General features: G+C 39.7%; 1 protein-coding gene across 3 annotated transcripts in view; it reads right to left on the reverse strand.

The window, feature by feature from the left end:
• Positions 1–534: 534 nt before the first annotated feature.
• LOC138006292 (myomesin-1-like) overlaps positions 535–14,521 on the reverse strand; it is a 14,481-nt gene continuing 494 nt past the window's right edge. Inside the window, exons 1-9 of one of the 3 annotated variants that reach the window (XM_068852535.1) lie at positions 14,151–14,181; positions 11,799–12,080; positions 9,758–10,069; positions 8,997–9,299; positions 7,922–8,203; positions 5,881–6,192; positions 5,120–5,422; positions 3,990–4,289; positions 535–3,410 (exon numbers count right to left, since the gene is read on the reverse strand). In XM_068852535.1, coding sequence (XP_068708636.1) covers positions 3,301–3,410; positions 3,990–4,289; positions 5,120–5,422; positions 5,881–6,192; positions 7,922–8,203; positions 8,997–9,299; positions 9,758–10,069; positions 11,799–12,075 — 2,199 coding nt within the window. In that variant the 5' untranslated portion in view covers positions 12,076–12,080; positions 14,151–14,181 and the 3' untranslated portion in view covers positions 535–3,300. Of the gene's footprint in view, positions 3,411–3,989; positions 4,290–5,119; positions 5,423–5,880; positions 6,193–7,921; positions 8,204–8,996; positions 9,300–9,757; positions 10,070–11,798; positions 12,081–12,190; positions 12,362–14,150; positions 14,182–14,254 lie in introns of those variants that run through there. The other 2 variants (XM_068852533.1, XM_068852534.1) reach the window with 2 other exon arrangements.

The following is a 14,521-nucleotide window of genomic DNA, read 5'->3' on the forward strand; positions in this document are numbered from 1 at the left end:
GGTTTGACCCTGAAATTTAGTTTGTTGCAATATTGCGCATATTTGACACGATTGAGTTTGTTCTCTTCACGCACCTAATGAAATAGAAGGGGTTTTTGCCTCTCATAGCAAATATGTTGTTTGCTTTAAAAAATTGTTCCCTGGAAAAGGTGGCCTTTATGAATTCATCATGTTTTGTGATATGCGAGCTTAATTGGATAGTTTTTTATGGCAATAGAAAAAGCATTTTCTTGTTATTCAAGGTCTTCAGGAAACCTGAAGTACATGGTAATTTGACACGATTGAGTTTCTTGTCTTCACGCACGCAATGAAATAGGAAGAGGTTTTCGCCTCTAAGAGCAAATATGTTGTTTGTTTCAATAAATTTTTCGCTGGAAAAGGGTTCTGTTGTATTTTCTGCTTTTGTGAATTATAATATCATGTTGTGTATTGAATTTTCGAGCTTAAGGTTGAAATGTGATATGGGAGAATTTTTTTAGTATTGCTCTGTAAGCAGGAAGGGTTCACAGGCCTGTTGGAAGCGTGCTTGAGTTTCAACAAAATGAGCCCCAAAATCAGTGAAAATTGTGACGCAGATGAATAATAAAGTAGCTACTATTTCCAAAATAATGGAATTACCTGGTGATAAATAACGTCGTACGCGTCTTGGAGAGTAAATTTTGACTTTGCATAAACAAATTGTCAACCTCAAGAGTTGGGCGATTGTGATCTTTGTTTTGACTTCGCTCATTTCATTGTCAAACTTAATAACACTTGACAGAAAAAGAAACTTACAAAAACCCGGTATCTTACCATCATTTGACACAGATGCTTCACTGTTTGGCGACTAAACATGCCGCGGTAACTTAATCACGGCGCCCGCTGAATTCCGGCCATGTCACTTTCGATTTTGCGATGTATTTGTGCAACCAAAAGTGAACGTAGCAAAAATCTCCCAACATGTTTGTCGCTGATCGTAACTTTTTATATTCTATATTCACGGTTCAAAATTAATGTTGTTTTCATTTCGTAAATATGTTATTCTTTAGCGATCGTCCTGGAAACTTCCTTTTGCTCTTTCTAAAAACTGTGTCTCAATTTACTTTTGCATCAATATTTGTTTTTGCATAAAGCAAGCTAACAAAATCTGTAACTTGCTGAGTTCGCATTTGTTAGCGTTAATAGTATTTTCGGTCCGATGCTTCTGTTTTACGAAGGGGTATGGTCACCCATCTAGATACTAACCCCGCCGGATAGGGTTAACTTTATTAAATCTTAGTATTACAAGGCTGCTCAGAGGGCACGCTTAAACTTGTGGTGAAAATTATCAACATGTCAGCCCAGAAGCCAATGTTTCTCACTTCCCATTTATTTTCTTCAATCTTTCTGGGTTCAGTACTTTGCTAGTAACCACATGTCCTCTCAGGCTATTTACTCAAGACTTCTACCATGGCACTACAATGATAGACAATACCAAAACAATATCGTGCACTGTTAGAACTACATATTACGCAAGGACAACTTGAATCTCCTGGAAGACAACACACAGCTCAGTTGACATTTTATATGGAATAAATCGCTGTGTTACGTCACTACCACACGTAAGCAATGCGTGTTTATTTTTTTTAAAGAGGACAGAAATTTCTTCTTTCTGACAAATGATTAATTAATAGGCCGGTAGCCAGGTTTTTAACCTCAGAAAAGGATCTGTTTCGTCGTACGAACGTGGGAGGACCTGTGAGCCAAAGGGCCTCTGCTGGTATGACTTCTGGGTGACCCCTTAAATGGTTTTAATGACCCCCCCCAACTTGAAAAAAATTGTCTGGAACGGTGCACGTACCACAGGCAGCCCAGTGTACCCTCACGGAGGGTCTAGTTACAAAACATTTGTCTGCTGCCAGGTACATTCGCTGATCATTCCTTAGTCTTGATGTGCAGAAAGCCAACTTACTTATGCGTGCAAATATATTGCGCTCTCCACATTTCGGACATGCTATCTATAACAAACAACTTGGGTTGGAGTTCAGTTGAGTTCAGACACTAACATGTTTGTAAACTGTAAACGTTGCATGGTACGATCGCGGTCGCGAACAATATTTTGGGATGTCAGAGCTGCTATTTTTTAACCGATAGAAACAATCAACAATATGAAACACAATATCACCAAATCAATGCTGTATGAAAACAGAAGTAGCTTATAAGAGATTCTTTGTTTGTTTCATCCACCATGGCGACGATGACGTAAATTGCAAACCACCTATTCAGTAAGGACTATAAAAATGCAAGAAGGAGTCGGACAAAACTGAGAGATGGCAATCTCGTACCCAGAGTCCTCGGGGTTTTTGGCCAGCGGGTGAGCGCCCGGAGAGACTCTGGGAAAATGGACTCCATTTTCCCAGAAAACGTGGGTTCCGGTCTCATTACGTATGCTTGAGTTTAAACGGAAACAGAAAAGAGAAAACCGTAAACAGTAGAAATGGCGGGTTGAAAGTGTTCGCGAAACAAGAATTTTAGCCTTACACACAAAGAAACTGGATAAATGATCATTGACTTGCTGTAAGAGCAAGTGAAGATGAAACCTCTGACGCTTTCGGTAAGTGTATTTTTAGAGTCTCAGAATGCCTTCGTGCAAGCAACACGATCGACAAATTTTTTGTGGAAACGACACAATTGTCCTCTTCTACTACAATTCGATGTTTCCGTAATTCTGAATGGCTTCGACAAGACCTTATTCCACGAATTTCTCCTCAAAGAGACTGATGTAATGTTTTCCCACGGTACTTTTGCAACAGCAACAGTAATCACTTTTTAGCAGCGTGGGAAAATTCCCGTGCGGTATAAGACATAATTCAAACCTCGTCGTTTTATTATTTTTGTGATTTATATATTTCTGAGGTAGAAAAAATCAAACAGCACTGAAACTAGTTTTAGATTTTGAATCTCCCTCCAAATTCTGGGGCTTCCGAATTACTTACCGACTTCCAGTCGGACTGCCATTGTTACGCAAGCGGCCAATCAAAAGTATAGTTCAAGTCGATTATCCCAGAGTCTCTCCGGGCGCTCACCCGCTGACCAAGAAGCCCGAGGACTCTGGGTACGAGATTGGAGCGATGGCAAAAACCGACAACTCGCGGGCTCATATGGTTAGGAACCTGGTTGAGTTTTTGAGTAGAAGAAACAGACTTCACATGAAAAACCCCATTGCAAATGTTAGTGAACTGTTACTATTGCACAGATGAAATTATTTCCTTGATCCGCAAACGAGTTCTCTTTTAAATTTGTCAAAATGAGTACCAGTTCTTTTGCTCTTCAACCAGTTAGTTAAGCTAAGCTGAAACAAACGGTCAACAGCAACAGGAAAGCCTCAAAGAAACCAGAAGCTGACAGCGAACTTGATGCGTTTGAGCTCCGAAGAGTTTTTACGTCTTCCTCTAAAAAAATAAATATGAATGAAAAAAAAAGAACAAGTTAAATAAGGTTAGCCATGGTAATGTCACGATTCTACGTTATTTCGAATTTAAAACCATTAACCAGTGTGTGCATGGTCAATTGTGAATCCGAGATTGGTGAGGCTGGGTCTTGCGTGTCATACATACATTTCACCAAAGTTCGTACGTATATTAGTTGGACTGGTTATGAAACTCTGGAAAGTACAAAAGCAAGAACAGTGGCATCGCGCTTCATGTTAACTTGACCAAGACCATGCACAATCTTTTGTCCTCAGTTCACAAATGAGGCTTGAATAAATTAACTTCTAATTAGCTCTCTTTTACCAAAAGGGTGCGGGTTGTGAAACTATCTCCATAGACCTTGATAATTGACATTTGTAATTCTTTCGTCCAAGAGCAAATTAGCCTACCAAGCCTCATTTTAGAACAAGCATTCTTTTCAATTCACTGTATGCTATCGAGGCTTGGTATGATAATTTGCACTTGGACAAAAGAATTAAAAATTGACCTCCATTTATGAATAACGTCTATTTTTTTACTGTGATTTCAATGAGGACTAACCCGTCAGTTTCACGGTGATAAAATCAGAGGGTTTTCCTTCGCCTAAACTGTTAACTGCTCGCACTCGTACAGTGTAAATCTCGGACTTGTGTGCTGGAAATGAAAACTCTGTCTTGTTGATGACGGAAATGTTTGCGGTGCCCCATTCTGTTTTCACTGTCTTGTGTTCGACAATGTAATGACGGACGGGTGCGCCTCCATCGTAGTTCGGTGCTTCCCAAGTGACTTTTAGATAAGGAGTCTTGAACTCGTCGTAAAATACTTCTCCCCTGACCAAGTTATTGGGTGGAGCCGGTGTTTCTGAATGGCAAAAGACAAACAATTTCAACCCGACGACGCCCGATCAAACTAGAAAACTCTTTTCCACAGAAGAAAGCATTTTGACAACAGAGAAGGAGCTCATGGGTTGAGTTCATGTTCGTTTTTGGACTTGAACAAGCCTTTATCGAGGCTTCTATTTTTACCGTATCAGCGTCTATTTCATGCCACTTCCATTCTAACCATGCAAATGCATGACTATGTGCTAACCTACGCCTGCGCATATATTCGAGCTGTTAGCTCTTCGCGCGCGCAGAAACGTCACAAACACCGGCGGACGACCAACAGCAACTTTTGATGCAAGTGGATTGTTTCTAAAAAGTGCTAAGACGTGATTTACGTTCATTTGAGAATGAGGTAAAAATAATTGTTTTATAGACTCAGTTGAAAACACCATAATCCGATCTTCTTTTACATCGCAATACCTAACTCGGTTCTTGGTTCTTAAGAGACTAATTTTCAAAACATTTTACTACAGTAAGGGATAGCGTAAACTGGCAATACGGAACATTTAGCTTCAAACGGATTTGCACTAACACAAATAGGTGACAAATATCCTGAAGGCTCGAATAAAGGACTCCGACGATATTTCTTTGAAGGAGCAGAGCTGTTATAAAAAAGTTGTAACTGTGGGCCAACCGAGAAAATTTATGCTAATAATTAAAAGACCATCAAAACTCCCAGTAAAAACGGAAATCTTACAAAGGGGCGTCCATCTTTGCAGTTGGTTTTTGATTGTGAAACACTGATACGGAGTGTGAATGCAGATTTCGTTCGTAATTTTCTTGAAAAAAAGGAGAAGATTTATTCACCTGCGAAATAAACTGTCATAACTTCAGATACTGTTCCAAACCCAAAAACGTTGCTGGCGCTGATTCGAATCTCGTAAATGTAAGTCTCGTCTTCTGGTTGAATGAACAATATATGTGTGTCATTGGTTTTAACGGGCTTAGCGAACTCCCAAGGATCGTGTGGAAGTTTGTATTCCAGTAAGTACTGTTGCAAAGGCTTCCCGCCGTTTTTATTTGGTGGGTTCCAGTGCAGCCACGTGTTAAAGGGCGGACCCTCTTTGAGAAACAAACTGCTTGTGAGGTTGAGAGGCGCCGATGGGGTACCTGACAATCAAAACAGTCCATTGAACTCACTTTTTAAGAGGACAGTTTTCGTTTCAATATTGGGCTACCTGAAAACAACCAAATTGGTAAGCGTTCTGATACCTCTCCAGCCAACATTTGAAGATTCTACGAAACAATTCCCAGAGCGTAATTCTTGCGTCAGACTGCTATTTAGTCTATTGCGTGGATGATTCCATGAATTCCAAAAGAGAAAAGAGAGAACCGATAATTATTCAAGTCAGATAAAAACAGAAAAATGATAAATAAAATATATCGAAATATAACTGGGCTTTACTAATTCTTTATCATCGAAAGTTAAGACTAGACGAAGCAAAAGGGTTATGCTAAAATCCCAGCTACTTTTCTCTGGTTCCAACGAGGCTGGAGCTCGAGGGTGTCAATAATTGTAAAAGGCTATGTTCTGTATATCGTCACTTAAAATTCCAGGAACCACTCACTGTAGAATGAAACTTTGATGGTTTCAGATCTGAATCCACGACCAACTTTATTCACTCCTCTGACGTTGACATTGAGCTCACGGGGATGTCCGCTGATCTGTACCTTACATATTGCGTGCTCCGTGTTTTGTGTGGTGGTCCTGTGCATGATTTTTTTGAGCACTGGATGTTTATACTCCACCTGGTAACTTGTCATTGGTGTGTCGCCTGAGTCCACAGGAGGATCCCAACTCAGTTTATTATAGATTTTACAACTGGTGTCGTTGCTTTCTTTCTCTTGAACTGTCATGTTCACTGGTTCGGATGGTTTATCTATAGAATGAAAGTAACATTTGTAAGGGCTGAACGGAGTTGTGTTCGGATTCTAGATATTCTTATTGAATTTTGTGCCTTTGAAACTTCGCTCGGGAGATATTTGGTCCGCGATGTTTGGCAAGTTGCGTGATCAAGACACAAAAGCTCGGCCACATGCCCGAAGATACTTCAAAATACTATGCAAATCTTGACCCCCTTTTTTTTTATTTGTCGTAAATTAGCATAGAAGTTATAACACAACGTGTGATTATAGGACAAACGCGATATACGCGTATCTGCGCTAACAAATGTTTTTGCTCGAAATCAGTTTAGTGCGTTTTTTTCTTATGGGCAAACGAGGACTGGTGAGTTTCATACTCAAAGCAAACTCATAGCACGTTCACCATTCACAATAACATTTAGCTCATCCGAACATACTCAGCATACAGAGCATCCGTCACGAGAAAGGAAAATGCAGTAGTTAAGGACGTTCGCGCCCAAAACGTTCCCACGTACAGATTTTTTTTAAACTTGCCACGCAGAAAGGTAATGATCTACTTTTGCCAAAAAGGCAAAAAAAAATGGGGGGTCACCGTGCTCGTTTTCGAGATCATGAGGTGCATTTTTAGACGATTGCGTTACTTTAAGACGATCTTAGCTTACAACTGTCAGCAATAAAAAAGCTACATGAGTGAAATTTAGATCAGGTAAACGTACTCAGTTCAACATAACTAATATAACTTCATTAACCTTTGCAACTGATGTCTTTTTCTGAGGTGAAATAGACCTTGAAAAACGATACATATTAGTCTAAGAAAGAAAACTTCGGTCGCACGAGAGCATAAAAGGCCAAATATTTGTAACTTCTCACGTACAGATTATTTTTGTTTTTTGTTAAAATGGACAAAATCAAGAAAGGAAGTGATCTACGGAAAGAAAAATGGGGGCCACCGAGCATTCAAGAGAGTAAAATGGCTGCGAAGTTCTCAAAGCGATTGTCTATTCGCACTGTCACGCCATTGCGTGACATTTCCGAGAAGACCTGGGTCCACAGCTATCCCATGATGCCACATACTTTCATTTGCGCCTTTAGCTTCGTGTTTACCTGCGTGGTCTACGATGCATGACGTGTGCGTGACATGTGCGAAAAGATGCGCAGTAGCAATGGGCGCGAACGTCCTTAAGTGTTTATTTTACCCATCTGTAGAGTAGCTACAATACAAACAGGGGATTTACAAGCAAAGGGAGAGACGTCACAAACTCTGTTTTTTCAGACCGGAAACTGGGGACTGGTGAAGACATTGACACTGTGTGGGACAATTTCTCAGGTACGTACGGGCATCCCTGACTTCTGTAACTGCATTTAGTTGTGGTCGTTATCATGAAGAACATGATTTCGATCTCTGGGGGCATTCAAAACAATTTTTGTGAAATCAAATATATTCTGATCATATTCTCAGCTCTTCCTTTGTCATAGCTGTTTCCAAATTAAGTCCGTGAATTGTGGACCGCAGGCCCGGGCCGCAGGCCCTTTCTGCCGCAGGCGCCATAGAGTAAATCGAAGGATCATTCATCCCTTTTTACCCAAATTCGCCTGCTCTGCAACGCTACAGTTACAAAACAAAAATAAAAAATAAATAAAAAAACAGCAACTAGATCTTTTCTACCACTACGCATATTTATAACTGATCTTGTCGCGGACCGAAAGAATCGCGACCTCTGAAGAATTAGCAAAGATTATACTTACAAAGTCGTTTGATTTTAATTTCAAGCCTCTGAGTTGTTGACTTGGTTTTAGCAGTACAGGTAACTGGGTTGAATTCAACGTCTTTTACGGTTACGACGGTCATTTGACTTGATGTTTTCCAATTAACTTTTTTTCCAAATAAAAGTGGGTTGCCATTCTGCTCCCAAAAGAATCTAGCCATCAAATCAGGAAGCGTCGTCTGTACTGCACACTTCAAGGTTACCTTATGTCCTTCCCATGACTCTATGACCGGCGTAGAATTCTGGTAGTCGATCATTATATCTGAACATAGAAAACAACATCGTCAGCTCGTAAGGTTCTTAAGCATCATTTTCTTAATCATACACTGAGCTGTTTATTTCCCCATCCCAAAATTGTGAGGCAACACTGACCGTTTACAATTTCTGCGGATCCGTCCGAAATGAATATCAAGATTGATAATAGAGATACTGATGAAATACTAGGATTTTCATTCTTGAGATATCATTTTTATCATTCACATGTGATGATATAGTTGCCGTCATGAAAACTAACTGCACAAATAAATCGCGAGCTTCACCTTCATTGTAAGATACTTTTGTATTGTAATATAATTATTTTCTACTACATGAACATTTTTATTGCACAACTTGACATTAACATGATTGTTCTTCATAACTTTCATATCTTGTTTCATGTTTACACAACATGCGTGTTTTGGTGGTTGGTGACCACTTTTTCCCCATATACAGCATATGTCAATGCTGACGAAATTTCATCTTTTCCTGTCTCTATATCTCTCCTTTTTTTCCGAAAATGCATCAGCTTCCTTCAATCGCTAGAAACATTTTAATCTTAGAATATTTGTCGTAAGAGCCCTGGCAGTTCAGACTAAAATTGCAAGCACAATGAATTTCGTTTTTAAACCCCATGGCCCGGTTGTCAAAAGCCGATTAACGCTAATCCCTGAAATTGCCCTCGTCGCTGCGCGACTCGGGCATCTTTGCAGTTGGTTTTTGATTGTGAAACACTGATACGGAGTGTGAATGGAGATTTCGTTTGTAATTTACTTGAAAAAAAGAGAAGATTTATTCACCTGCGAAATAAACTGTCATAACTTCAGATACTGTTCCAAACCCAAAAACGTTGCTGGCGCTGATTCGAATCTCGTAAATGTAAGTCTCGTCTTCTGGTTGAATGAACAATATATGTGTGTCATTGGTTTTAACGGGCTTAGCGAACTCCCAACGATCGTGTGGAAGTTTGTATTCCAGTAAGTACTGTTGCAAAGGCTTCCCGCCGTTTTTATTTGGTGGGTTCCAGTGCAGCCACGTGTTAAAGGGCGGACCCTCTTTGAGAAACAAACTGCTTGTGAGGTTGAGAGGCGCCGATGGGGTACCTGACAATCAAAACAGTCCATTGAACTCACTTTTTAAGAGGACAGTTTTCGTTTCAATATTGGGCTACCTGAAAACAACCAAATTGGTAAGCGTTCTGATACCTCTCCAGCCAACATTTGAAGATTCTACGAAACAATTCCCAGAGCGTAATTCTTGCGTCAGACTGCTATTTAGTCTATTGCGTGGATGATTCCATGAATTCCAAAAGAGAAAAGAGAGAACCGATAATTATTCAAGTTAGATAAAAAAAGAAAAATGATAAAGAAAATATATCGAAATATAACTGGGCTTTACTAATTCTTTATCATCGAAAGTTAAGACTAGACGAAGGAAAAGGGTTATGCTAAAATCCCAGCTACTTTTCTCTGGTTCCAACGAGGCTGGAGCTCGAGGGTGTCAATAATTGTAAAAGGCTATGTTCTGTATATCGTCACTTAAAATTCCAGGAACCACTCACTGTAGAATAAAACTTTGATGTTTTCAGATCTCAATCCACGACCAACTTTATTCACTCCTCTGACGTTGACATTGAGCTCACGGGGATGTCCGCTGATCTGTACCTTACATATTGCGTGCTCCGTGTTTTGAGTGGTGGTCCTGTGCATGATTTTTTTGAGCACTGGATGTTTATACTCCACCTGGTAACTTGTCATTGGTGTGTCGCCTGAGTCCACAGGAGGATCCCAACTCAGTTTATTATAGATTTTACAACTGGTGTCGTTGCTTTCTTTCTCTTGAACTGTCATGTTCACTGGTTCGGATGGTTTATCTATAGAACGAAAGTAACATTTGTAAGGGCTAAACTGAGTTGTGTTCGGATTCTAGATATTCTTATTGAATTTTGTGCCTTTGAAACTTCGCTCGGGAGATATTTGGTCCGCGATGTTTGGCAAGTTGCGTGATCAAGACACAAAAGCTCGGCCACATGCCCGAAGATACTTCAAAATACTATGCAAATCTTGACCCCCTTTTTTTTTATTTGTCGTAAATTAGCATAGAAGTTATAACACAACGTGTGATTATAGGACAAACGCGATATACGCGTATCTGCGCTAACAAATGTTTTTGCTCGAAATCAGTTTAGTGCGTTTTTTTCTTATGGGCAAACGAGGACTGGTGAGTTTCATACTCAAAGCAAACTCATAGCACGTTCACCATTCACAATAACATTTAGCTCATCCGAACATACTCAGCATACAGAGCATCCGTCACGAGAAAGGAAAATGCAGTAGTTAAGGACGTTCGCGCCCAAAACGTTCCCACGTACAGATTTTTTTAAAACTTGCCACGCAGAAAGGTAATGATCTACTTTTGCCAAAAAGGCAAAAAAAAATGGGGGGTCACCGTGCTCGTTTTCGAGATCATGAGGTGCATTTTTAGACGATTGCGTTACTTTAAGACGATCTTAGCTTACAACTGTCAGCAATAAAAAAGCTACATGAGTGAAATTTAGATCAGGTAAACGTACTCAGTTCAACATAACTAATATAACTTCATTAACCTTTGCAACTGATGTCTTTTTCTGAGGTGAAATAGACCTTGAAAAACGATACATATTAGTCTAAGAAAGAAAACTTCGGTCGCACGAGAGCATAAAAGGCCAAATATTTGTAACTTCTCACGTACAGATTATTTTTGTTTTTTGTTAAAATGGACAAAATCAAGAAAGGAAGTGATCTACGGAAAGAAAAATGGGGGCCACCGAGCATTCAAGAGAGTAAAATGGCTGCGAAGTTCTCAAAGCGATTGTCTATTCGCACTGTCACGCCATTGCGTGACATTTCCGAGAAGACCTGGGTCCACAGCTATCCCATGATGCCACATACTTTCATTTGCGCCTTTAGCTTCGTGTTTACCTGCGTGGTCTACGATGCATGACGTGTGCGTGACATGTGCGAAAAGATGCGCAGTAGCAATGGGCGCGAACGTCCTTAAGTGTTTATTTTACCCATCTGTAGAGTAGCTACAATACAAACAGGGGATTTACAAGCAAAGGGAGAGACGTCACAAACTCTGTTTTTTCAGACCGGAAACTGGGGACTGGTGAAGACATTGACACTGTGTGGGACAATTTCTCAGGTACGTACGGGCATCCCTGACTTCTGTAACTGCATTTAGTTGTGGTCGTTATCATGAAGAACATGATTTCGATCTCTGGGGGCATTCAAAACAATTTTTGTGAAATCAAATATATTCTGATCATATTCTCAGCTCTTCCTTTGTCATAGCTGTTTCCAAATTAAGTCCGTGAATTGTGGACCGCAGGCCCGGGCCGCAGGCCCTTTCTGCCGCAGGCGCCATAGAGTAAATCGAAGGATCATTCATCCCTTTTTACCCAAATTCGCCTGCTCTGCAACGCTACAGTTACAAAACAAAAATAAAAAATAAATAAAAAAACAGCAACTAGATCTTTTCTACCACTACGCATATTTATAACTGATCTTGTCGCGGACCGAAAGAATCGCGACCTCTGAAGAATTAGCAAAGATTATACTTACAAAGTCGTTTGATTTTAATTTCAAGCCTCTGAGTTGTTGACTTGGTTTTAGCAGTACAGGTAACTGGGTTGAATTCAACGTCCTTTACGGTTACGACGGTCATTTGACTTGATGTTTTCCAATTAACTTTTTTTCCAAATAAAAGTGGGTTGCCATTCTGCTCCCAAAAGAATCTAGCCATCAAATCAGGAAGCGTCGTCTGTACTGCACACTTCAAGGTTACCTTATGTCCTTCCCATGACTCTATGACCGGCGTAGAATTCTGGTAGTCGATCATTATATCTGAACATAGAAAACAACATCGTCAGCTCGTAAGGTTCTTAAGCATCATTTTCTTAATCATACACTGAGCTGTTTATTTCCCCATCCCAAAATTGTGAGGCAACACTGACCGTTTACAATTTCTGCGGATCCGTCCGAAATGAATATCAAGATTGATAATAGAGATACTGATGAAATACTAGGATTTTCATTCTTGAGATATCATTTTTATCATTCACATGTGATGATATAGTTGCCGTCATGAAAACTAACTGCACAAATAAATCGCGAGCTTCACCTTCATTGTAAGATACTTTTGTATTGTAATATAATTATTTTCTACTACATGAACATTTTTATTGCACAACTTGACATTAACATGATTGTTCTTCATAACTTTCATATCTTGTTTCATGTTTACACAACATGCGTGTTTTGGTGGTTGGTGACCACTTTTTCCCCATATACAGCATATGTCAATGCTGACGAAATTTCATCTTTTCCTGTCTCTATCTCTCTCCTTTTTTTCCGAAAATGCGTCAGCTTCCTTCAATCGCTAGAAACATTTTAATCTTAGAATATTTGTCGTAAGAGCCCTGGCAGTTCAGACTAAAATTGCAAGCACAATGGATTTCGTTTTTAAACCCCATGGCCCGGTTGTCAAAAGCCGATTAACGCTAATCCCTGAAATTGCCCTCGTCGCTGGGCGACTCGGGCAATTTCAGCAACTTCTGAAAACACGCGTGATATTAATCCTTAATTTTACTCGGCCCCATGCGATTACCTATACAAATTGGTTGTCAATTTTCCAATTTGATGTAGATAGGTATTGACACCTGTCGCAACGAAAATCAAGCAGAAGATTCCTGATCCACATTTAAACCCAACACTTTGCTCCAAGTTTATCTGCCTCAGCCGTTTTTTCATATCACTGCATTTGAATCTTTCGGAAGTCAGGTAATACCAACTTCATCAACTGGAAACTGGAATATTTCAAACATCAACCGTGCAAATGCGATCCGGCTTCGTTATCGTAAAGCGATTAATTCTGTAAATGAGACAGCGCCCTATATGTCTCCACAAGTTGTCAATCTTCACTGACTAATTCAAATGTGGTTGACTCCGAGATAATTTCATTTCGCGCAGCTTGTACGTAACCAATATGGAAAATATGGAAAATCATTTTAACAAAAGAACCACGTACAGCCAGCAAACTGATGTCCAAACACATGGACTGAAATTTCCTCTTCGCTCAGTGAGGACCACGAGATTTCACGGACAGAAAAAAGGGCCCAACAAATTATCTTTCGGTATATTAAAGTCGTTTCAAAGATATGCAAACCATTGCCCAACTTGTAAAAGCCCGGCAATATACTTAACTATGCGAGCGAATTGAGAACTTAACGTAATACCAAATGAATTTTTGATAAACCGCGAGAACATTGAAGCCGACTTTCGCTTCCGGGTTGTCTCAAAGAAAACGTAAAACACTACTGAAAGAAAATCTAAAATTAAATTCATCAAGTGTTTTGAAAGCAAATCGCCAGCGAATGTGGTCGCGAGAGCACAGTTGAACATTACTGAGTTGGTATTCAAGGTAATAGCGTGCGTGACTGAAATGTTATAACTTCAAACAGTTCGCTTCACTATTTAATGTAACTATGTTGAATTAAACGCCTCAGCAAAAGGCCTGTGTATACTGATTTAATCCACGGTGTAAAAGGCTTCATGCAGTTTTTGTGATTGTGGTGCACTCGTGGTCTTATCAGCATTTAAAAATATTAATTTTTTGGGTTGAACTCACTTTACAAACATCGACAAATTAGAAAACAGCATTAATATTTCTTTTGGTTGCTCTCAACTGAACAAATACGGCCACAGGTTGACGACTGAGCCTTTCTGAATCGTGTGGCAGAGATCGAGAGCTGGCCGTGATATTTTATTATGAAGATCTTCTTTCATGTAAAAAACTGTCAAAAATTCTCGAGTATGAAAGTAAATAATAGATTGCTATTCTTTCGATCGGAGGTTGCAAAACTTCGCCTTACGATATCACAAACAAATAAAAAAGAAAAACTACTAATTACATACAGTATGCGCTGAATTGGACAACGTAAACAAGGATTTGCCTGAAACACTGAACAGCAAATTCAGGAAATAATATTCTCAATCAATCATTAAACTGAAAGACTTACCGACCACTTTTAATTGTACAAAATGTATGTAATCTACTGCGTCCTGGCGCCGCAAAAGGAAGAAGTATTTCCCAGTGTCATTGAAAGTCAGATTTACTATTTTAAAGCTTGACGTTTCGTTTTCAAGGGCAATTGTGCGATTAGATACGAAAGATATAGCGTCCATTCTATGTCGGTTGTTTCGTACCACTCTGCCTGGTGGATTCAGATATTTTACGAGGATTGCCACATCTTCGCTTGCACTAGCATGGTCTTCAGGAGGGGCAA

Source organism: Montipora foliosa, chromosome 6 (assembly GCF_036669935.1).
Source record: "Montipora foliosa isolate CH-2021 chromosome 6, ASM3666993v2, whole genome shotgun sequence".
Lineage (NCBI taxonomy): Eukaryota > Metazoa > Cnidaria > Anthozoa > Scleractinia > Acroporidae > Montipora > Montipora foliosa.